At 52.0% G+C, this 23,139-nt stretch overlaps 1 protein-coding gene across 3 annotated transcripts; it reads left to right on the forward strand.

The window, feature by feature from the left end:
• The first annotated feature begins 10,073 nt into the window (after nucleotides 1–10,073).
• Nucleotides 10,074–18,607, forward strand: NAGPA (N-acetylglucosamine-1-phosphodiester alpha-N-acetylglucosaminidase). Of its 3 annotated transcripts, XM_029058464.1 has the most exons (11): nucleotides 10,074–10,155; nucleotides 11,381–11,854; nucleotides 12,302–12,441; nucleotides 12,595–12,703; nucleotides 12,913–13,041; nucleotides 13,545–13,753; nucleotides 14,801–14,848; nucleotides 15,454–15,582; nucleotides 15,906–16,037; nucleotides 16,158–16,209; nucleotides 17,218–18,607. In XM_029058464.1, the coding sequence occupies exons 1-11, from the start codon at nucleotides 10,076–10,078 to the stop codon at nucleotides 17,450–17,452; spliced, it is 1,737 nt and encodes a 578-aa protein (XP_028914297.1). In that variant the 5' UTR covers nucleotides 10,074–10,075; the 3' UTR covers nucleotides 17,453–18,607. The 3 variants fall into 3 exon arrangements, with proteins under 3 accessions (XP_028914297.1, XP_028914299.1, XP_028914298.1); XM_029058466.1 differs by lacking the exon at nucleotides 15,906–16,037; XM_029058465.1 differs by lacking the exon at nucleotides 14,801–14,848.
• Nucleotides 18,608–23,139: the final 4,532 nt, after the last annotated feature.

A 23,139-nucleotide genomic window follows, 5' to 3' on the forward strand; every position in this document is an offset into this window, starting at 1 on the left:
TGTGACTGCTGGCCACTCTCATTGAAACTATCTTTCCCGAGGATCCTTAATTTTCCCACACAAAGAATTAAGATTAGGAAAGTGATTAGAAAAGTGACAAAGTGAGAAGTGTGGCCTAGTGGATAGAGCATGGGCCTGGGAGTCAGGAGAACCTGGGTTCTAATCCTGGCTCTGACACTTGTCTGCTGTGTGACCTTGGGAACTTCTCTGGGCCTCAGTTACCTCATCTATAAAATGGGGATTGCTGTGAGCCTAGTGTGGAACATGGACTGTGTTCAACCTGATTAGTATGTATCTACCTAACTTCTTAAGCACTTAAGCACCTTTAAAAAACCCTCAGTAAACAGATCAGTAAAGAATCTTACTTTTGGAAATATGGGTTCCAGCAAAAGGTTTATACAATAAGCACTCAATAAATACAATTGAATGAATAAATTAGCAAAGTTAGAGGAAATTCTGCCTCTACTAAATAATCAACAGAGTTCATTCTGGAAAGTCATTCCCCACCCATCCAGTTGGAACGTCTTACTTTCATGTCAGGAAATCCTGAGACCTTCAACCAATTAATCGATCAATCAGTCAGTGGTATTTATTGAGTGTTTAATGGGTGCAGAGCACAGGAGGACTAAGCACTTGTTTGGGCTACTGCTTCCCAGACTCCTGCACAAGATCCACACAGCCAAGAGAAGAGAGTCCCTGGCCAGGATTGCCAATGTAACAGCCTACTTTCAGTTTCAATCAATCAATCAATGGCATTTATTGATCATTTACTTTGTGCAGGGCACTGTACTAAGCACTTGGGAGAGTTCAATACAACAGAGTTGGTAAACACATTCCCTGGGAATGGGGAATGAAGTCACAGGACAGTCCTCAAAAGCCACCTGAACATGAGAGCCCCAGGCAGTCCCCAAGATGATCAATGCCCCTTTGAGGTCCATATCTCATGTTCAGTTATGTCTGATTATTTACACTGCTCACTAACAAAAAAAATGTTTCTTAAGTTGATTTACAAAGTCTAGATTTTCTGAATTATACATTGTGCTCTCTTTATGGCCCCTTGTGTCCAATCAAAATGCCTTTTAATCATTCTTTGTAGCTAGGTGGCTCTCTGCTGTAGTAATTTGAGTAGTCATTTCTTTCATTACTGTCCTCAGCCTCATAGAAGTCCTTTTCAAAATTAATAAAGTTAGAATTGAAATGAATTAAGAACTTCGGTGTGTGCGCGCTATTTCCCACAGTAGAAGGTTTCAGCTCTGGAGGCTCAGTGGAAAGAGCCCAGGCTTGGGAGTCAGAGGTCATGGGTTCTAATCCTGGCTCCGCTGCTTGCCAGCTGTGTGACTTTGGGCAAGTCACTTAACTTCTCTGGGCCTCAGTTACCTCATCTGTAAAATGGGGATTAAAACTGTGAGCCCTACGTGGGACAACCGGATCACCTTGTATCCCCCCCAGCGCTTAGAACAGTGCTTTGCATATAGTAAGCACTTAAATACCACCATTATTATTATTATTGAACAGCAACAGAAGGCCTCGAACCTGAGGGAAATTGCCTTTTAGACAACCCTAGACAACGATAGCAACAGGAACAAAACTGACTGAGGTTCAGGTTCCATGACGAGGATGAGGATGGTTTGTGGAGGAATGAGTAAATCTGTTCAAGAAGCCATATGTGACATTCAGGTCTCCCAGCCGTGCGAAAGGTTGAACACTACTCCCACCTACAGTCCTTCAGGGTGATTTGAATCAATTGTACTTTTTGAGCACTTACATCTGTGCAGAGCACTGGACCTAGGAAAGAACAGTTGGTAGACATGTTCCCTTCCTACGAGGAGTTTACAGTATAAAGTGGGAGACGAATAGTAATATCAGTAAGTAGACTATGGATATATACATTAGTGCTGTGTATGTGGGGCGGGGGGGCGGGTGGTGAATAAAGGGCACAAATTCAAGTGCAAGGGTGACACAGAATGGAATGGGAGAAAAGGAAATGAGGGCCTAGTTGGGGAAGGCCTCTTGGAGATGCGATTTAATACGGCTTTTTTAGGTGTGAAGAGTTATAGTCTGTCAGATGTGAAGAGGGAGGGAGTTTTGGGCTAGAGACAGGATGTGGGCAAGGGGTCAGAAACAAGATAGACCTAATCGATGTACAGGTTGGTGTTAGAGGAGCAAGGTGAGCAAGCTGATTGTAGTGAGAAATCAGCAAGGTAAGATAGTGCAGGGAACATGTCTACCAACTTTGTTATATTGTACTCTCCTGATCCTTTGGTACAGTGCTCTGCACACAGTAAGTGCTCAATAAATACAATTGATTGATTGGTATGAGGGGGAAGTTGATTGAGTGCTTTAAAGCCAATGGTAAGGAGTTTCTGTTTGACATGGAGGGGGAGGAGCAATCACTAGGGGTTCTTGAGGAGTGGGGAGACAGGGACTGAATGGTTTTTTAGAAAATGATCCAGGCAGCAAAATGAAATATGAATGGACTGGAATGGGACCATCACCATGGCCGTTGAAGGGGGTGGGGCTTGGAAATTGGAACCACACTCTGTCCAAAGTCCTCCCAAAGAGGACTTCTTGATTTTTCTCTGAATGCAGCTTAGAAGGTACACTATCTGGGGAGCAGAATTCAGGAATGGCCTTGAGCTTGAATTTCCCAATGAAGGTCTTTGGTTGTGTATAGGGTAGGGTTCCCCTGGTAGCCACATTATGGCATTATTAATGTTATTAGATCTTCTTTTCCTTTTTTTATACCCTAACTTCTTCCATAACATGTGTTTTGTATGCATTTTAAGTAGAGCGGTGTGAGGGAATAAGGAAAGTTTTCCCAGCAGCATGGGGAAATTTGCCTAGAATAATAATAATAAATAATAATGTTGGTATTTGTTAAGCACTTACTATGTGCAGAGCACTGTTCTAAGCACTGGGGTAGATACAGGGTAATCAGGTTGTCCCATGTGAGGCTCACAGTCTTAATCCCCATTTTACAGATGAGGTCACTGAGGCACAGAGAAGTTCAGTGACTTGCCCACAGTCACACAGCTGACAAGTGGCAGATCTGGGATTCAAACCCATGACTTCTGACTCCCAAGCCCGTGCTCTTTCCACTGAGCCACGCTGCTTCCAGAATGCAACTCAATGCTGGAACAAGCAGTTAAGAAGCAGCATGGCCTGGTCAAAAGAGCAAGGCCTGGGAGTCAGAAGGCCTGGGTTCTCATCCTGACCTCTGCCAATTGCTTTTTTGTGTGACCTTGAGTAGGTCACTTAACTTCTCTGTACCTCAGTTTCCCCAACTGTAAAATGGGGATTAAATGTCTATTACCCCTCCTACTTAAACTGTGAGTCCCCCGTGTGAGACAGGGACTATGTTCAAACCTGATTAATTTGTATCTACTCCAGTGCCTAGAACAGTGTTTGACAGAACAGTGTTTGACACAGAGTGAGTGCTTAACATATACTATAACAATAATAATAGTAATGCAGCATTATTGGAGAATAATGGAGAAGCAGCATGGTATAGTGGATAGAGCATGGGTTTGGGAGTCAGATGGTCATGGATTCTAATCCCACCTCCACTGCTTGTCTGCTGTGTGACCTTGGACAAGTCACTTCACTTTCTGGGCCTCAGTTACCTCATCTGGAAAATGAGGATTGAGACTGGGAGCCCCATGTGGAACAGGGATTGTGAGCCCCACGTGGGACAGGGACTGTGATTTGCTTCTATCCACCCCAGGGCTTAATACAGTACCTGGCACATAGTAAGTACTTAACAAATACCACAGTTATTATTATTAATGCATGTGGCACCAATCAAGATTTACGACAACATGAGTTTTCTTGAATGCAGGGACTGTTGAGAAAGTAATCCCACATTATAGGAATACTGAGTGTACTTGTGATGAATGTTGCCTTTGCTGCCCTGGGAACCACACACACACACACACACTCACCCCACCCCCAGCCCTCCAGCCACCCCCTGCACTTTCTTAAGCGGCAAGGTTCAGAAGACTGATTGAAAATGGAAATCTTAGGATCCGCAGTTAAGATGCATCAATTTATCTGTTGGTTTTCCCAGTCCCAAGTCCCAACATGTGGTCAATTTGCTCCTCCTGCTTCTTACTGAGCAGACCAGCAAGAATTTGCAAACTAGATTCCAGAGTTGGATCCGCCAAAGAATCTGAAGCTGACCCTAGGAAGTCATCTAGTCCATTCCTCAACCTTAAGGTGTGCTCTCACTAACATCATACCAGAAAGAATGGAATTCATCCCATTTTCAAAGACTTCCAGAGAAGATTCCATGGCTTCCCTTTCTAGCTCAGTCCAGTGCCCAATAACTCTTGGAAGTTCTTTCTGTGTCTAGCTTAAATCAAGCAAAGGTATTTATTGAGCGCTTACTGTGAGCAGAGCTCTGTATTAAGCACTTGGGAGAGTGCAATACAACAGAGTTGGTAGACACATTCTCTTCTCACACCAAGCTTGTAAGTCTAGCGGGATCTCTCTTGCTGCAGATGGAGAGCAGCTGCCTGTCTTTAAAATTTGAAAACTGTTATCGTCTAATGAATTTGAGGATTGTTAAATCATCTCTCAACCTTCTCCTTTCCCACTTATTCTTTCGGGTCGTCAACTCTTTAATCATGTTTGTGGTCAATCTTCAATCCTCTCATATTCTCCTTAAGATATTTGATATTTAATTTACGATGGAACAGGCACAAAGTTAAAATCAATATAAAAACAGTAGGCAAAATTCCCATTTCTCTTTACTGATCCTAACGAAATCTGCCCTATTAGTCCACCACGGAGAGGGAAGAGGGTACTTCTTCAAGTATGTCCTTTTTGTCACCAGTCAGCAAAGAAAGGTTGCTAAGCCTTAAGCACAGGCCAGGGAGTCAGAAAGACCTGTGTTCTAATGTCAACTCTCCCACTTGTCTGCTGCATGACCTTGAGCAAGTCACTTCACTTCTCTATGCCTATTGCCTCATCTGTAAAAAGGGGATTAAGACTGTGGGAACCGGACTGTGTCTAACCTGATTATTTTGTATCTACTCCCTAGTTGGGCACATAGTAAGGGCTTAACAAATACCATTTAAAAAAAAAGCCTTTGGAGGAGGATGGAAAGACAGATCTTTCATAAGAGGCTGCATCTTTAGGCATGTCCCCTAATGAACAGCCCCTGCGCGGGGGTGCTGATTCTTTAGTTCTAATCTACTCTTGACTTGTAAGGACTTCCAGTTTAGATTTTAACTTTGCAGAAGCTGAATTTTTAATATTCTTAAGCTCCACAGCCCCTGCTGCAATTCTACTTTTTCAGAGAAGAAAAAAACCAAAAAACCCGACCCCATCGATGACTTCAGAGTTCAGTTATTGCCCGTAATGGGCCCTTCTTTTATTAATGGTATTTGTTAAGTGCTTACTATGTGCCAGGCACTCTACTAAACACTGGGGTAGTACAAACTAATCGGGTTGTCCCCGTCTCATGTAGGATTGAAAGTCAATCCCCATTTTACAGAAGAAGTGGTTGAGGCACAGAGAAGTCAAGTGACTTGCTCAAGGTCACACAGCAGACAAGTGACCTTTAGTATTGTTAGAATGCCTGGAGTCCAAACCCTGGGGGCTTTTTGGGGGCCCTTCAGGTTGGCAGCAGGGCACAGAGGCAAGACTGGAGGGATTAAGAGAAGACAAAACGAGGAAATTCAGCCTGATGATGAGGAGATTATTCAGCTCTTTGGGATATCTGGGGTAGCATTCAAGTATGTCGCTCCAAAACAGCACTTTTGCCTGCATGTGGCAATCTCTGCCAGATTAATTTAGGCCAAAGGTTGTTTGCCCTGGATAAATTTCCTTTCCCCCCAAATTCCTGCACTTTATTTGCCCCACCCTCAGCCTTATAGCACTTATGTACACATTCATAATTTATGTATTTATATTAGTGGCTGCCTCACCCTCTAGACTATAAGATCCTTGTGGGCAGGGAATGTAGTCTCCCAAGCCTTTAGGACAATGTTATGCATACAGTAAGTGTTTGATAAATACTATTGATTGATTTTCACAAACTCACTATTTCACTGCCTCTTGAGTTTCTTGTTTTCCTTAGGAACTAATGGGTTAAAACAAACCCCCTCTCTCCCTCCCCCCACCACACGCACGTGTGCGTAAACACCCCCACCCCACCCTGCCCCACACACACCACACCCCCATCCTGAAAAACTCACATGAAACTCATACAAATTTTTCACCCTGGGCTTGCAAACTTGAGCTGGACTAGAAGGGAAGAACAGATAATACTACTAATGTTGAATAAGGACACCAGTGTTAAGTGGAATTTCAGCTGCATCAAAAGTCCCATTCTGTCCTTTCAAAACTTGGATTAGATTAGTCACTAGAGCATGATCCAGCGTCATGCTACAACCTTAAGCTCCTCTATCTGAAAAATGACACTTCGAAGAGAAGTTTTGCTGTACTGTTTCTGTGACTGGGCAGGGAACACATCCCAACTCTGTTATATTGTTTCACATTTAGCACGGCACCCTGCACACAGTGAGTGCTCAATAAATATGATTGATTGACTGTTGAGGTCAGTCCGCCACAGGGACCACAGCAAAGTGGAAATAGGGATTGCTAACTTCCAGCCTTCCAGGTGAACCCCAGCTTCTCCAAGGGGTCCCTTCAGGGCCTAGCATGGGCTCTGGGGGTTCCTTCCAGTCTCCTAGTGCCCTTCTCCTGGCCCAAGTCCGCTCTGGTAAATGATTGCACCCCTGCTGTGGTCACCAGGTGAGTGACTGGCATCCCAGCATGGCGTAGTGGATAGAGCACAGGACTGGGAGTCAGAGGCTGTGGGTTCTAATCCCCGTTCTGCCACTTGTCTATGTGACCTTGGACAAGTCACTTCACTTCTCGGTGCCTCAGTTTCCTCCTCTGTAAAACGGGGATTGAGACTGAGAGCCCCGTGTGGGACAGGGACTATGTCCAACCCAATTTGCTTGTAATAATAATAATAATAATAATAATAATAATAATGTTGGTATTTGTTAAGCGCTTACTATGTGCAGAGCACTGTTCTAAGCGCTGGGGTAGATACAGGGTAATCAGGTTGTCCCACATGGTGCTTAGTACAGTGTGTGGCACATAGTAAGTGCTTAACGAATACCAGAATTATTATTATTATCGCATGCAAGAGGGCCTTCTCCCTGTGAAAAGTCCAGATAAGTCAGTTGTTTTCTTAGAAGCAGTGTGACCCAATGGAAAGAGCTGGAGCTTGGGAGTCAGAGGACCTGGGATCTAATCCTGGCTCTGTCAATTGCCTGCTGTAAGACCTTAGGCAAGTCATTTAACGTTTCTGTGTCTCAGTTTCCTCATCTGTAAAATGGGGATGTTCTCCCTCCTAGACTGCGAGCCCCATGTTGGACAAGGATAGGGTCCAATCTGATTAACTTGCCTCTACCTCAAAGCTTAGTATAGTGCTTGAAACATAAGTGCTTAAAAAATACCATAACTGTTATTATTATTTTTCTGTTCTAGAAACTTTCAAGCCTTTCTCCCTTATTGTGTTCAGGACTAGGCTCTCAGAGGATCCCACTCACAAATCCTGAGTTTTAAGAAACGACCTGAATCAGTAACCACCAAGAAGTCTGATAAACAAGATCACATTAAACCATCATAAGTAGGGTTCGAGAGATTCCCTCAGATTTATGACACAGGTGCTCATCAGAGAAGCAGCATGACTCCGTGGAAAGAGCATGGGCTTGGGAGTCAGAGGTCATGGGTTCTAATCCCGGCTCTGCCACTTGTCAGCTCTGTGACTTTGGGTGAGTCACTTAACTTCTTTGTGATTCAGTTCCCTCATCTATAAAATGGGGATTAAGACTGTGACCCCCCCCAGCCCCATGTGGGTCAACATGATTACCTTGTATGCCTCCCCCCAACACTTAGAACAGTGCTTGACCCATAGTAAGCACTTAACGAATACTATCGTTATCATTATTATTATTACAAAGATCATAAGAGACCAAAGGTTCTGGCCACTTCTCTGGCCCTTGTCGGTCCTAGATGATCTTCACCAGCCCAGACAATTTGTACTATCACTTAACCGTCATTTTACCGGTGTCCACAATGGGATCTCAAGCTGAAGGAAGGAGACAGCAGGTGGCAGTGGGGAACTGCCTTTTTATTTTTTTTTTGATCATATTTGGTAAGTGCTTACTATGACAGCCACGCTCAAGAGAAAGGCTCTGGGCATGTCACTCCCCTCCTCAAAAACCTCCAGTGGTTGCCTATCAACCTCCTCTCCAAACAAAAACTCCTCACTCTAGGCTTCAAGGCTCTCCATCACCTCGCCCCTTCCTACCTCTCCTCCCTTCTCTCTTTCTACTGCCCACCCCGCACATTCTGTTCCTCTGCCACCCACCTCTTCACCGTCCCTTGGTCTCGCCGATCCTGCCATCGACCCCTGGGCCACATCCTCCCGCGGTCCTGGAACGCCCTCCCTCCTCACCTCCGCCAAACTCACTCTCTTCCCCTCTTCAAAACCCTACTGAGAGCTCACCTCCTCCAGGAGGCCTTCCCAGAGTGAGCTTCCCCATTTCCCTCTGCTCCTCTTCCCCTCCCCATTCTCCCTACTCCCTCCCTCCGCTCTACCCCTTCTCCTCCCCACAGCGCTTGTGTATATTTGTATATTTCTCTATTTTATTAATGACGCATGTATATATATATATATATATCTGTGATTCTCTTTATCTATTTGGATGGTATTGATGCCTGACTACTTGTTTTGTTTTACTGCCTGTCCCCCCCCTCCCCTTTTAGACTGTGAGCCCCGTCGTTGGGCAGGGATGGTCTTTACCTGTTGCCGATTTGTCCAATCCAAGCGCTTAGGGCAGTGCTGTGCCCACAGTAGGCGCTCAATAAGTACGATCGAATGAGCGTGGCTCAGTGGAAAGAGCCCGGGCTTGGGAGTCCGAGGTCACGGGTTCGAATCCCGACTCCACCACTTGTCAGCCGGGTGACTGTGAGCCAGTCGCTTCACTTCTCTGGGCCTCAGCGACCTCATCTGGAAAATGGGGATGGAGACGGGGAGCCCCAGGTGGGACAACCTGATTCCCCGGTGTCCACCCCAGCGCTTAGAACAGTGCTCTGCACAGAGTAAGCGCTGAACACAGCGTGGCTCAGTGGAAAGAGCCCGGGCTTGGGAGTCAGAGGTCATGGGTTCGAATCCCGGCTCGGCCACTTGTCAGCTGGGTGACTGTGGGCGTCACTTCACTTCTCTGGGCCTCAGTTCCCTCATCTGTCAAATGGGGATGAAGACTGGGAGCCCCACGTGGGACAACCTGATTCCCCTGTGTCTCCCCCAGCGCTTTAGAACAGTGCTCTGCACAGAGTAAGCGCTTAACAAATACCAACATTATTATTATTAACACACGCCCACATTATTAACGAACGGCCGCAGGCTGCGGGGGTTGGGGACGGTGCCTGGGGCCCCCGGGGCGGAGGCAGGACGGCGGCGGGGGGGGCGCCTACTAATTAATGAATGTTGGTATTTGTTAAGCGCTTACTATGTGCCGAGCACTGTTCTAAGGGCTGGGGTAGACATAGGGGAATCAGGTTGTCCCACGTGGGGCTCACAGTCTTCATCCCCATTTTACAGATGAGGGAACTGAGGCACCGAGAAGCTAAGTGACTCGCCCACAGTCACACAGCCGACAAGTGGCAGAGCCGGGATTCGAACTCAGGAGCCCTGACTCCAAAGCCCGTGCTCTTTCCACTGAGCCACGCTGCTTCTCTTGTCTACTACATAGACAACACTGCGCTACGCGCCCCACAGAGCGACCCGCCCGTCAGAGGGGAGCGGCGGCGGCTCCGCCTCGGGGGAGGGGGGAGGAGGAGCAGCTGGCGGAAGTGACGTCAGCCGGGCAGGCGGCAGCCCGCCTCTGGCTTCAGGCCTTCGCTCTCGCGAGACTTAGAGCCGGGAGGGCGGGGGAGGGAGGTCGGTTGGTCGCGCGCTCCCCCCCTCCCCCGGCCCCTTCCCCGGGCGTCACGTGCGCGTCGGTCACGTGACCCGGAGGCACCGCCCCCCCCCCCCCCCCCGCTGGAGATGGCGGCCGCCTCCGTCGCCTTGCTGCTGAGCTGCTTCTTGGCGGCGGGCGGCGGGTTCGGATTCCGGCCCCGCGGAGGGTGAGTGCGGCTCCCCTCGGACTCAGCTCCGCACCGTCAGCCCGGGGCCGTGGGAAGCAGCCGGGCCGGGGAGCCCGAGGTCGTGGGTTCGAATCCCGCCTCTGCCGCTTGTCAGCTCGGGGGGACACCGTGGGCGAGGGCATTTCACCTCTCTGGGCCTCAGTGACCTCATCTGGAAAATGGGGGTGAAGACTGGGAGCCTCCCGTGGGACCACCTCATTCCCCCGCCTCCCCCCAGCGCTTAGAACAGTGCTCCGCACACAGCGCCTAACATACCCACGTTATTATTATTATTATTATTATGATGTCCGGGCTCCCGGCCGGTCCCTCTCCGCACTTTTCATGCATTCATTCATTCACTAGGATTTATTTGACATTACCCGATTTATTTCGTCAATGCAATGTACATCGCTTTGATTCTATTTAGTTGCCATGGTTTTTACGAGATGTTCTTCCCCTTGACTCTATTTATTGCCATTGTTCTTGTCTGTCTGTCTCCCCCGATTAGACCTTAAGCCCGTCAGACGGCAGGGATTGTCTCTATCTGTTGCCGACTTGTTCATTCCAAGCGCTTAGTACAGTGCTCTGCACATAGTAAGCGCTCAATAAATACTATTGAATGAATGAATGAATTCTATTTAGTTGCCATTGTTTTTACGAGATGTTCTTCCCCTTGACTCTATTTATTGCCATTGTTCTCGTCTGTCCATCTCCCCCGATTAGACTGTAAGCCCGTCCAACGGCAGGGACTGTCTCTATCTGTTCCCGACTTGTTCATTCCAAGCGCTCTGCACAGAGTAAGCGCTCAATAAATACTATGGAATGAATGAATCAATATTGAGCGCTTACTGTGTGCAGAGCGCTGGACTGAGCGCTTGGAATGAGCAAGTCGGCAAGAGATAGAATCGGTCCCTGGGGTTTGACGGGCTCCCGGTCTAATCAGTGCTCCGCACGGAGTAACTGCTTAACAAATGCCAACATCATTATCCCAGCTCTGCCACCTGTCAGCTGTGGGACTGTGTGCAAGTCACTTCACTTCTCTGGGCCTTAGTTCCCTCATCTGTAAAATGGGGCTTAAGACGGTGAGCCCCACGTGGGACAACCTGATTTTCCCCTGGGTCTACCCCAGCGCTTAGAACAGCGCTCGGCACACAGTAAGCGCTTAACAAATACTAACATTCTTCTTCTTCTTCGCACCTCACCCGGCCCCCTCCCCGTCCCGCAGAGCCTCCCTGGACGACGACCTGCTCCTGCCTTACCCTCGGGCGCGGCCCCGGGAGCCCAGGGACTGTCGGCCCGTCCGCAACGGGAGTCGTCCCCACGAGACCTGGCCGCCGGGTCCCCCCGACTCCGCCGCCCACGGCCTGGTGGTCCACAGTTTCGTCTCCTACTTCCCCGCCGTGGAGAATGGGTGGAAGCGGGCGGTGTCCGGACATTTGACGGTGGCGACTGCGCCGCTGCGGAGCTTCTCGGTGTTGGAGCCCGGGGGTCCCGGGGGCTGCGCCGCCGGCCGCCGCCGGCCCGTGGAGGACACGGCCCGGGCCGCTGGCTGCCTCGTCGCCCAAAACGGAGGCTTCTTCCGCATGGAGACGGGCGAGTGTCTGGGGAACTTGGTGAGCGACGGGCGGCGCGTTGGCGACGCGGGGGGGCTGCAGAACGCGCAGTTCGGGATCCGCCGGGACGGGACCTTGGTCACCGGGTGAGGACGCGGGGAGCCGGGGCGGGCCGGGGACAGCGCGGGCCAAGCAACGAGGCAACTGGAGTGGGGAGGACCGGCCGGGGCCTAGATCCTGCTGCCCCTCCCCTCCCACGTCCGCCCGCGCCCCAACACCGAGAGGGCGGGTGGAGCTGCCCCGAGGACCCCCGCCGCCCCCTCCTAATAATGTTAAGCGCTGACTATGTGCCAAGCACTGTTCTAAGCGCTGGGGGAGATACAGGGTCATCAGGTTGTCCCACGTGAGGCTCCCAGTCTTAATCCCCATTTTACAGATGAGGGAACTGAGGCACAGAGAAGTGGACTTGCCCCCTCCTGCCTCCCCGAGGGCGGGGAGGGGGGGAACGGACCCGAGTCGGTGGGGGGGGGGGTCCAAGGCCGGGAGGGGGCATCGCCGGCCCTGGCGTGGCATCGCGGGGACCCGTGTTCCAGATATTTGACGGAGGAGGAGGTGCTGGACGAGGAGAATCCGTTTGTGCAGCTGGTGAGCGGGGTGGTGTGGCTGCTGCGGGCCGGACGCAGCTATGTCAACGAAAGTCAGGAGTTGGAGTGTGACAAGACCCAGGAGACGGGTAGGGGCCCGGAGGGGGTAGAAGCCGGCTCCACCCGCCTGAGCCAAACTCTGGGTGGCGAGGGAGGACGGGAGTGGGGAGAAGGGAGGGACGGAACGACCTCTCGAGGAGTCCTCCACCCCCCACGCACACGCCGATCCTCTCCTCTCCCAGGGACGTTTTCCAAGTTTGTAAACGTGGTGTCAGCCAGGACAGCCCTGGGACACGACAAGGAGGGGCGGTTGGTGCTGTTCCACGCGGATGGGCAGACGGACCGCAGGGGGTGAGTGGAAGGGCCGGAAGGCAGGGGCCCGGCTACTGCAGTTGCACAGCCCCCGGGCGAGACCCTGGCCCCGTGGCCGTCTAGGGGAATCTCTGAACGGGGCAGCCCCTCTCCAAGAAAGAGGAAGATCCTCGAGGGTCACCGCTCCTAGCATCTCCCTGGGCCAGGGGTTTCCTGCTCCTGACCACGGTCGTCCCCTCTTGATGCAGCATTAACCTGTGGGAGATGGCCGAGTTCCTGAAGGAGCAGGGAGTGGTGAATGCCATCAACCTGGACGGAGGAGGGTCAGCCACGTTTGTTGTCAATGGGACCCTGGCCAGCTACCCGTCCGATCACTGGTCAGTAGGGATGAATGGGAGACCCTATGATTTTTCCGGGTGGCCACCGGTGGCAGGCCCCAAGATCCCCCACGCCCATCCCCGACGGTGTCGGCCTTTTGCTCCCCAGGGTTATCGGGGCCCAGGAGGTGATGGTGCCCACAGACAAACCCAGGTCCACCCTGCTCCAAGGTTCCTGACTGGAGGTGACAGCTCCTTTCAGAGGGCAGGTGGTCGCCTCCGGGCCAGAGGGTGGGTGATGGCCAGGGGACGGGATTTCAGGATGGATCTGGCCTGGGCTGTCTTCCTCAAGTGAGGAAGCAGCAGCCTGGCCGGCCTTGGCCTCAGTCGGTCAATCGGTCTGGTATTCATTGAGCGCTTACTGTGTGCAGGGCACTGTACTAAGCACTTGGGCGAATACAGTGCAGCAGGATTATCGGACACGTTCCCTGCCCGTAACGAGTTTACGGTCTACAGGCCTCGGTCTTATCCTCTGGCCTCTCCTCGTGATGTTTCCTCTTCAGCCGAGAGAACGGCATGTGGCGCTGCCCCCGCTCTGTCTCCACCGTGGTGTGCCTGCACGAGCCCCGCTGCGAGCCACCCGACTGCAGCGGCCATGGGAACTGCATCCAGGGCACCTGCCACTGCACCGGGGCCTTCTGGAGCGGCCCCAGCTGCAACGTGCTGGACTGTGGCCCCTCCAACTGCAGCCTGCACGGGCTGTGCAGTGACAGTAAGAGGATGGTTCAGGGAGGTGGGGTGAGGAGACAGGGAGGAGGTGTCGAGGGTGGGAGTGGCCAAGGCGAGTGTCCTCTCGCAGAAGCACCGGGGTCCTTCCTACTGTCCTTGGACTCAGCCTGGACCAGCAGAGGGGCCCCAGAGGCCAAGAACTCAGTGTTAGCCTTATATCCGTCCATAGTGGGAGAGCCTGGGCCTGGGGGTCAGAAGGAACTGGCTTCTAATCCTAGATCTGCCACTTGCCCAATCTGTGACCTTGGGCAAGTCATTTCATTTCTCTGTACCTCAGTTTCCTCATCTTCAAAATGGAATTCCTGTTCCTCCTACTTAGACCATGAGCCCATTTTTGTCTTGTATAATAATAATGTTGGTATTTGTTAAGCGCTTACTATGTGCAGAGCACTGTTCTAAGCGCTGGGGTGGATACAGGGGAGTCAGGTTGTCCCACGTGGGGCTCACAGTCTTAATCCCCATTTTACAGATGAGGGAACTGAGGCACAGAGAAGTGAAGTGACTTGCCCACAGTCACACAGCTGACAAGTGGCAGAGCTGGGATTCGAACTCATGAGCTCTGACTCCAAAGCCCGTGCTCTTTCCACTGAGCCACGCTGCTTCTTATATCTAGGACCAGCCCTTAGGACAGTGCTTGTCACATAGTAAGTGCTCAACAAATGCCATAGTTATCATTATATGGCCCTCCCTACAGCTGCTGGGCACCAGGGCAGCCGGTGGTGGAGGCACCTGTGGCCTGGGACAGACCACGTGCCAGTCAGTCCTGCAGTTGGTCTCCCTCAGCCAGTGCCTCAGTGCGAGGAAAAATCCAGGCCCTGAATCCCAGAGCCCGTTGGGAGCTGAGGGTCAGACAGTCATGTTAATTGAGCGCTTACTGTGGGCAGAGCACTGTACCAAGGACTTGAGAGAATACAGTACAACAATATCACAGTCACATTCCCTTCCCACAGTGGGTTTACAGTCTAGACGGTCTGGCCGGCCTTTCGAGGCTTGCAGATTCTTGGCACTTATCTCCCTCTCGTTTCTACAGCTGGCTGTCTCTGTGACGCAGGTTGGATGGGCAGTAACTGCAGCGAAGGTAACAGCCGCTACATGGTTCCCTGCTGCTCAGCACACTTCCACCCCAGGCAGCCTGGCTGCTGGGGAGAGGAGGTGATGCCGATGACCTTGGGTAGCCCCCTCGGCCAACACAGTGACTTTCCCTGATGATTCAAAGTCCCTGGGGGCAAGGGGTGAGGGGCACTGGCCCTCTTCCCTGCGAGCAGGGAGGAATGGGGGCCGAAGCTGCTGTATCCGGTCTGTCTATACTGAGAAGCAGACTGGCCTAATGGATAGACCACGGGCCTGGGAGTCAGAAGGACCTGCATTCTAATTCCAGCTCTGCCTCTTGTCTGCTGTGTGACCTTGAGCAAGTCACTTCCCTTCTCTGGGCCTCAGTTACTTCACCTGTAAATTGGAGATTAAGACTGTGAGCCCCATGTGGGACAGGGACTGTGTCCAACCCAATTTGCTTGTACCCACCGCAGTGGTTAGTACAGCACCTGGTACATAGTAAGTGCCTAACAAGTACCCCAGTTATTAGTATTATAATTATAATAATTGTTGTGATTATCATCATCCCATCTCTGAAGGGGAGGAGTGAGCTAGGGGTTGGCACCAATCTAGAGCACCCTCTTCCCACAGCCTGCGTCCCTGGCTTCTTCGGGAATGGCTGCACCCAGCAGTGTCGGTGTCAGAATGGAGCCACGTGCGACCCCGTGCATGGGACCTGTGCCTGCCCCGCTGGCTTCCACGGAGACATCTGCACCCAGAGTGAGGGACAACTGGGGCCCAGGATGGGAGGAGGTGGTAGCCGAGAATCGCTGCCCGGGGGGTGTTCTCCTTATCTCTGCCTCTGCCCCACGGGCTGCCGTAGACATTTTCCTGGGGAGGCTGGGGCGTGGGTCCAGGGGAGAGGAGATACAACTGCTCATTCAACCCCCTTTGGCACCAGAGTCCTGTCCCACTGCTCAGGCTGGAGAAGCAACCTGAGGGTGGGGGTCGGGGGGACAGAAGGAGTTGGAGCCCAAGATCAGCCTCTTGTGGGGGAAGCTTTCCTACCTCCTCCTTCACCTCCTGCCTGCCCCCCTCGCCAGCATGTCCCCTGGGCTGGTATGGTCCCAACTGCCAGCAGCAGTGTGAGTGTGAGAACACGTGTCCCTGTGATCCAGAGACCGGCAGCTGCAACCTTACTCAGTCTTCCGCTGTCCACGAGGTGCTTTCAAGAGGTACAGGCCGCTTCGGGGTTCCTCTGCAGGAGGGGGAGGAGAGAGGGCCCTGGGCCTGGGGCACTCCCTCAGTGCACATGCGTGCATGATCACCTGTGCATGTGTCTGACTGTCTTGCAGCTGGTCAGTGTCTGGCTCCCTCCCTGAGGAGAGATGACCCTCACATCACTGAGTAAGTTTCCTGGGGCCTGAGCACAAAATGGGGCAGGGGCAGGAAAAGGGCAAGAAGTCTAAAGCTGGAGCATAATCCGCCCCTCTATCCCATAATGTACTGTATTCTGGCCAGTACCTGAGGTTCTGTGGGCAAGTGGACCTGGCACACCACTCCTCAAGCCCTCCCCGCTCATCTGCACCCCAAGCCCACAGGCTCCCCCTGCGGAGGGCCATAGTAGAGGAACTGGGGCGGCCAACCGTCTATTTCTTTGGACGGGCCATAAAAATGAGCTGAAATCGGCCATACCCCTAAAACTAGTAAACGTATTTCTAGGTCTGTAAATAGTGGACATCAGGGAGAAGTCGGGGGTGCTAGAGCCTCTGTGCGTGGGGAAGTTCTCACCCAGTCTTCCTGCCAGGCAGATTCTCTCCACTGAATGAGCGCGCCTACCTCCCTCTGCTGCTGTTGGCTCCTCCAGCACAGGAGAGTAGCTGTCACCCTCCTCCCACCAGATGCAGAGTCTGGGGCGCTCCCCCAGGCAGGACAGGAGCCTGTGGGCCCTGAATGGGGAGAGGGCAGTCTCCTTCCTCAGCACAGCTTCAGAGAAGGAGGGTGGCATCAGTGGGCGTGAGAGACAAGAAACTCCGGGAATTGCCTCAACTGTGGGGGTTGGTAATGCGCCTGGGCCTTGAGCTGCTGCCTGGCGGAGGGGCCAGGGCGACTGCTGCTGGCTCCTGGCCCGGGGGAGGAGGCCCTGGACACAGAAGCACATCCACCAGGCGTGGGAGTCGGAGGGAGGTGCCTGTGTCAGCGCTGCCCACACTGTGGCCCCGTAAACTGAGGGCTTTCCATCACACTGCTAGAGCCTGCTGTGGGCAAGGGCAAATCGCAGTGCGCTTCCCTTCACCTCCCACCCAGAGGAGGCCGCCCGGCATTGGCCAGGAAGGGAGAGGAGGCGGCTGGGAGAAGGGATAGGAGTGGGCGGGGCAAGGGGCCATCCTCACCAACGGCTCCCTCCACCCACAGGGCTGCCTGGCTCTCCCTCACGGTGGCTCTGGCCCTACTCCTGGCGATCAGTGCTGCGGTCAATGTCAAGCTGGCTCTAGGCCCCAGAACCACCCTGATGCGGCGCCTGGATAGGCAATACACGTACGTGCCCCTGCAGGAAACCAACGGAGAACTTCCGCCACCACCGCCAGAGAAGGAGCAGTCGGGAGAAACGCAGGAATCCAGTCAGCCTGAGATGGTGGCTCTGCTTTAGGGTCATGTGGAGCCGGTCACCTGTCACCCAGGTGGCTTTCGGGCTGCCTCAAAGGGGTTCCGGGGAAGGCAGGGACCCAGCCCAGGTACAGCTCCGCTGCCCGGGCCCGTTTTGGAGGGGCTGTGCGTTCATCCCTCAGCCTTCTGGGAGCGCTCACACACATGCAAACACGCACACCCATTTCCCCCCTGGCCCAGTCTGCCTGGAGCAGTCTCTCACACGCACACATGCACACACAAACACACACGCACACACACTTCCCTCTCCCCGCAGTCTGCCAGGAGCGCACATGCGTAGACATGCACACACCCGCACCCTAATCTGCCTGGAGTTCACACATATCCTTTCTTCCCCCACCCCAGTCTGCCAGGAGCACACTCACACTCATACACCCACACACCACCCCGACTCGCCTCTCTCTCCCTCACTAGTCTGCCAGGAGCACGCGCACACTCATGCACACACATACCCACACCCCAGTCTGCCTGGAGTTCACACACATCCCCTTATCCCCCTTACCCTCCCCCAGTCTCCCAGAGCGTGCGCGCACACACACACATGCCCCACCCTGCCTCACCTCCTTCTCCCCTCCTAGACAGGAGCGCGCACACGTGCTTGCATTCACACATCCACACCGCTATCAGCCTGGCGTTCACATACATCCACTCTTCCCCCTTGCCCTTCCCCAGTCTGCCAGAAGCGCACATACACACACACACACATTCCCATGGAATAAAAGCTCCCCCAACAAGCCTTAGCCTACCTGGGCTGGAGCATTGGCAGGCCTCCATATCTTCAGGATCAGGGGGCCCCAAGCCCAAAAAGAAAGGGAAGGAACCCTCCAGCTTCAGCCCCAGCCGGGTTCTGGAACCCCCGTGCTCAGGTCCTGGGCGGTGCCCTATCATGGGATCAGGTGAGGGTCTCCGCCATCTTCTAGTTTGCGCTGGACCAGGACTCGGAGGGTGAGGCTGGGGCTCCCTGCAGCTCCCTTCTGGGAGACCTCACCCTTTTGTGCTGAGTCCAGACCTCTGGAGGCGTTGCCTCCTTCAAAGCCAAAGGGATGAATTGGTGGTTCTGCTATGTTTACAGTACAGTCTATTTTGTTACCTTTTGGGAAGGTATTTCTGAAATTTGAATAAATTAATTTCCCAAATGCTCATTGGTCCCTTGGTGTAAGTACCACCATCAGCCTCGGCTGAATGAGCCTCAACCGTTAGCCCTCTCCCTCTTGATCGTCAGGGAGAAGCTAATACCTGACTGAGCTGTATACTAGATGGGCTCATTTGCCTCTCCAGTGCCACGGAAGAGTAAAAATGTAGAAATGTGAGTGTAAAAGTGGGATGGCTGGTCCAGTGGGCCCCCCCCCCACACACTCAAAGGGGAGGGGAAGTCAGGAGAGTCACTCCATGGTACCCCTCTCTAAGACTTCCCTGAGCCAATCAGAGGGAAGGACTGGGGAGGAAGAAGGGGCCAGCTAGATCAAGGAGAAGACCTTCGGCCATCTCGGAAAGAGAGATTGCAAGCTGTGTGCCTGGAAGAGAAGGACATGGGGAGTTCTTGCTGTACCCTGGATGGACACAGGCAGCAGGGGCATGGGAAAGAGTTATAGGCAGGTGACCGAATGCTCAAAACGATCGAAGACAATGGTAGACTCAGGTTTTTACTGCATAGAAGAAGGCAGCGGTAAGCTGCTTCCGTCTATACCAAGAAAACTACGGATACACATACCAGAACGACATTGTGACAGAAGATGGGGTGTTCTGAAGAGGATGTGCTCATGGAGTCGCTATGGGTTGGAAACAACAGCATTTAACGTATGTGCTGTGGTGTTGAGGGTGGAGTGAATAAAGGGTATAAATCCAAATGCAAGGGTGATGCAGAAGGAAGGAATAGGGGAAATAAGGGCTTAGCCAGGGAAAGCCTTTTGGAGAAGATGTGATTTTAAATGACTTTTAAAGGTCAGGCATGTGGTATTCTGTCAAATATGAAAAGGGAGGAAGTTCAGTCATATTTATTGAGTGTTTACCATGTGCAAAGCACTGTACTAAGTGCTTCTAGGTTAAAGGCAGGATGTGGGTGAGGGGTCAGTGGAGATACAGGGAGAAGGTTAGTGTTGGAGGAGTGAAGTGAGCATGCTGGGTTGTAGTAGGAAATCAGAGAGGTAAAAGGGGGCAAGATGATCGAGTGCTTTAAAGTCAATGGTAAGAAGGTTCTGTTTGATGTGGCTACCCCTGGAGGTTCTTGAGGAGTGGGAACACATGGACTGAATGGTCCTGTAGAAGAATGATCCGTCCAGCAGAGCGAAGCATGGACTGGAGTGGGGAGAGACAGGCTGATTCAGTAGACAAGGTGGGATAGGTTAAGTGATTGGAGAGTTTGGATGGATAGGAATGAGCAGATTTTTAGCAGTGTGGTGAAGGCAGAACCAACAGGATTTGGTGACAGATTGAATATGTGAGTTGAAAGAGATAAGTCAAGGATAATGTTCATTAAGTGCTCCTGCTGCTACTATCAGGGAAGTAGCGTGGCTTAGTGGAAGGAGTATGGGCCTGGGAGTCAGAGGACCTTGGTCCTAATCCTGGCTCTACCACTTGCCTGATGCATGACCCTGGGCAAGTCACTTAACTTCTCTGTGCCTTGGTTTCCTCAACTGTAAAATGAGAAGAAATTACCTATTCTCCTTCCTACTTAGACTGTGAGCCCCATGTGGGGCAGGGACTGCCCAATCTGATTAACGTGTGTCCACCCCAGCACTTAGAATAGTTTTTGACACATAATAAGCATTTAAGAAATACCATAATTATAATTATTACTATTGCATCTATTACTACTACTGTTATTCCTATGATTGCTGCAGAGATTGATCTCATGATCCCCAGTCCCTGCACTCCCTGCAGCCTTGCTGAGAGGATCATTTCCATGCTGCCCCCAAATCCTGCTACAGGTCCCTCCTGCACAGCCTCTCCTGGGTACGCTACCTTCCGCCTCCCTCCTTCCTCCTACTTCTTCCTTCCTCTCCATGCCAACTCCTATCCATGCCACCTGCTCTAGGACAAGAACTTGCTATGCACAAGCTCTGTGCTCTTTCCCAGCCCCAGCTCCCCCTTCCTCTGCTGTGTCCCCCCCCCCCCAGCTCCCCCTTCCTTGCCTCTTGATCCTCCCTGTGAAGTCTGGTCTCTGCCTGTGCTGCTCTCCCTCTGTCCTGCTCCCCACCTGCCCCCTGCCCCCTAGTAACAAGATTCCTTTGGGTTCTCCCCCTTGGAATAGCCTTTCCCTCTCTGGCCTTTCCCAGGGCTCTCCCTGGATGTGGAGATTGGAGCAATAGATCCTGGCCTTGAGGGACACAATGAAGGGGAGGGGAGAGGCGGGAGAGGAGAGGGATGGGTTGGGCCTGAGGTCTTGGAGTTCCATGGAGCCTGGGTCATCTGCTCTTTCTAGCCCCCTCCCTCATCTTGGAGGTGGGGGTGGGTGCAAGACCCTTTTCCCCCACCCCCACCATGGGACCATTTAAAAAGAAATGGTCTCTTCCAGACAGCCTGGCCATCTTCTTTCTCTGCCCGGGCCCCTAGGGTCCACAGGGTGGCCATCAGTGATGTTATCAAGTCAGGGGGCAGGAGGTTCTGCCTGTCAACTACAGCATAGGGGTGGGACTTGACAGGCAGTGGTGAGCAGCAGCAGGCAGGACTGGCAAGCGGTGGCCAGAGGAATGGAGAGATCAGACCGAGTCAGGACACCTGGGATTAGGGAGGGCAGGGAGAGAGGCAGAAAGGTCAGGGAGATGGTCCAGTGTCCGGCCCTGTTGATGCCCTTCCTTTTTGGGGGATTTGCCTCCCCTGTTCTCCCAGAATTGAAGGTGTTTGTGGGTGCGGGGTGAATGGAGCCCAGGGGAATCTCTTTCCTAGGTTGGGGAGAGGGATCACAGCATGCCCCAGGCTTGACTCCTGGTGGAGACGGTTTCTCATACAGACACACTCTGGTCCTCAGGCTCATGGGTATGGTGTGAGAGCATCCATGGGTGTCAGCCACTCATGGCAGCAGCAGTAGACTCAGGGCTGGTACCTCAGGCCAAGCCTGTGATATGGACACTGTGGAAGGGGACATGGGTCTGGAAAAGCGGGGTACAGATGGGAGAGAGGGAAGGGAAAGTGAGGCAGAGACAAGTTGGGAGTCAGGACTTCATGCTCTCAGAGACTGGCCACTTGGCTGCATCTAAACTTTAACCTCCTTGATGGCAGCCCAACTGTGTTGCACTCTCCCAAGCTTTTAATAATAAGTATAGTGTTCTACACTCAGTAAGTGCTCAATAAGGACCACTGATTGACTGACCTATTGCCCTGGGACTCCCTGGAGCAGATGGTAAGGGCCTGCAGCTGCTTAGCTTTCCTTGTCACTCTTCAGCCTCACCCTGTCCCTGCCTGGCCCTGACCTCCCTACTCTGGAAACTGGACACTGGAAAGCCAGTCTCTCGCCTTCATTATTTTTTTAATGGTATTTAAGCCCTTACTACATGCTAGGCACTGTATTAAGTGGTTGGGTAGATTTAAACTAATCAGATTGGACAAAGCCCTTGCCCTACATGGGGCTCATAGTCTTAATACTCATTTTTCAGATGAGGGAACCGAGATCCAAGCAAATGAAGTGGCTTGCCCAGGATCACACAGCAGACACATGATGGAGTTGGGATTAGAACCCAATCCTTCAGACTCCAGGGACTAGGGCTGGGACAATGGGATCGGGTTAGGGCTAGGCCTGGATTTAGCATTAGAGTTAGTGTTAGAGTTTAAACTAAGGCTAGAACTTGGCCTAGAGCGAGGGTTGTAATTAGGGATTCAATTATGGTTAAGGTTAGGCTTTCGCTAGTCCTAGGGGTAGGGTTGGGGTTACGGTTAAAGTTATGGTTCGAGTTAGAGCAGTCTGTTGCCCTTGAGAGAGTTTCAGGGTGAGTGGCATAATAGGGAATGGAAGAATCTACCCACAGATTCCCAGACAAGCTTCTGCAGTCCTGGGAATTTGGGTTTGGGTTAGTGTTAGAATTAGGGTTAAAGTCAGTGTTAGGTGGGGGGTTAGAGTTACAGTTAGTGGTAGACCTAGGTTTAGGATTAGGGCTAGGGTTTGGTTAGGTCTAGGGTTAAGACTAGGGCTAAGGATGGCCTAAGACTACAGTTAACATTATGATTAGGATTATGGGTAGGGTTTAGGAGAGAACAAGTGTTAGTTAAGTTTCAGGCTAGGGTTAGAGTTCGGGTTAGGGTTATTAGAGTTATGGTGAGGGTTAGAGTTACATTTAGAGTGAGGGTTAAGGTTAAGGTTGGGCTAAAGCTATGGTTAGGATTAATAATAATTCTAGTATTTGTTAGGCGCTTACTTTGTGCCAAGCACTGTTCTAAGCTGTGGGGTGGATACAAGCAAATCGGGTTGGACACAGTCCCATGTGGGGCTCACAGTCTTAATCACCATTTTACTGATGAGGAAACTGAGGCACAGAGAAGTAAAGTGACTTACCCAGAGTCATAAAGCAGATAAAAGACAGAGCAGGGGTAAGAATCCACAACTTTCTGACTCCCAAGCCTGTGCTCTAGCCACTACGCCAAGTATTAGATTTAGTACTAGGGCTAGGGCAATGAGTAAGGGATAGGGTTAAGTTTATGCTTAAGGTTAGGGTTAGAGATAGGGCTAGAACTGGCCTA

The sequence above is a fragment of the Ornithorhynchus anatinus genome, chromosome 2 (assembly GCF_004115215.2).
Source record: "Ornithorhynchus anatinus isolate Pmale09 chromosome 2, mOrnAna1.pri.v4, whole genome shotgun sequence".
Classification (NCBI taxonomy): Eukaryota; Metazoa; Chordata; class Mammalia; order Monotremata; family Ornithorhynchidae; genus Ornithorhynchus; species Ornithorhynchus anatinus.

Bases quoted from the DNA above. Each gene is read 5' to 3' on its own strand.
- NAGPA (XM_029058464.1), top strand. From the start codon at position 10,076: ATGGCGGCCGCCTCCGTCGCCTTGCTGCTGAGCTGCTTCTTGGCGGCG. The intron at 12,704-12,912 runs GTGAGTGGAAGG...CTCTTGATGCAG, and splicing joins GGGCAGACGGACCGCAGGGG to CATTAACCTGTGGGAGATGG. The intron at 16,210-17,217 runs GTAAGTTTCCTG...CTCCACCCACAG, and splicing joins GATGACCCTCACATCACTGA to GGCTGCCTGGCTCTCCCTCA.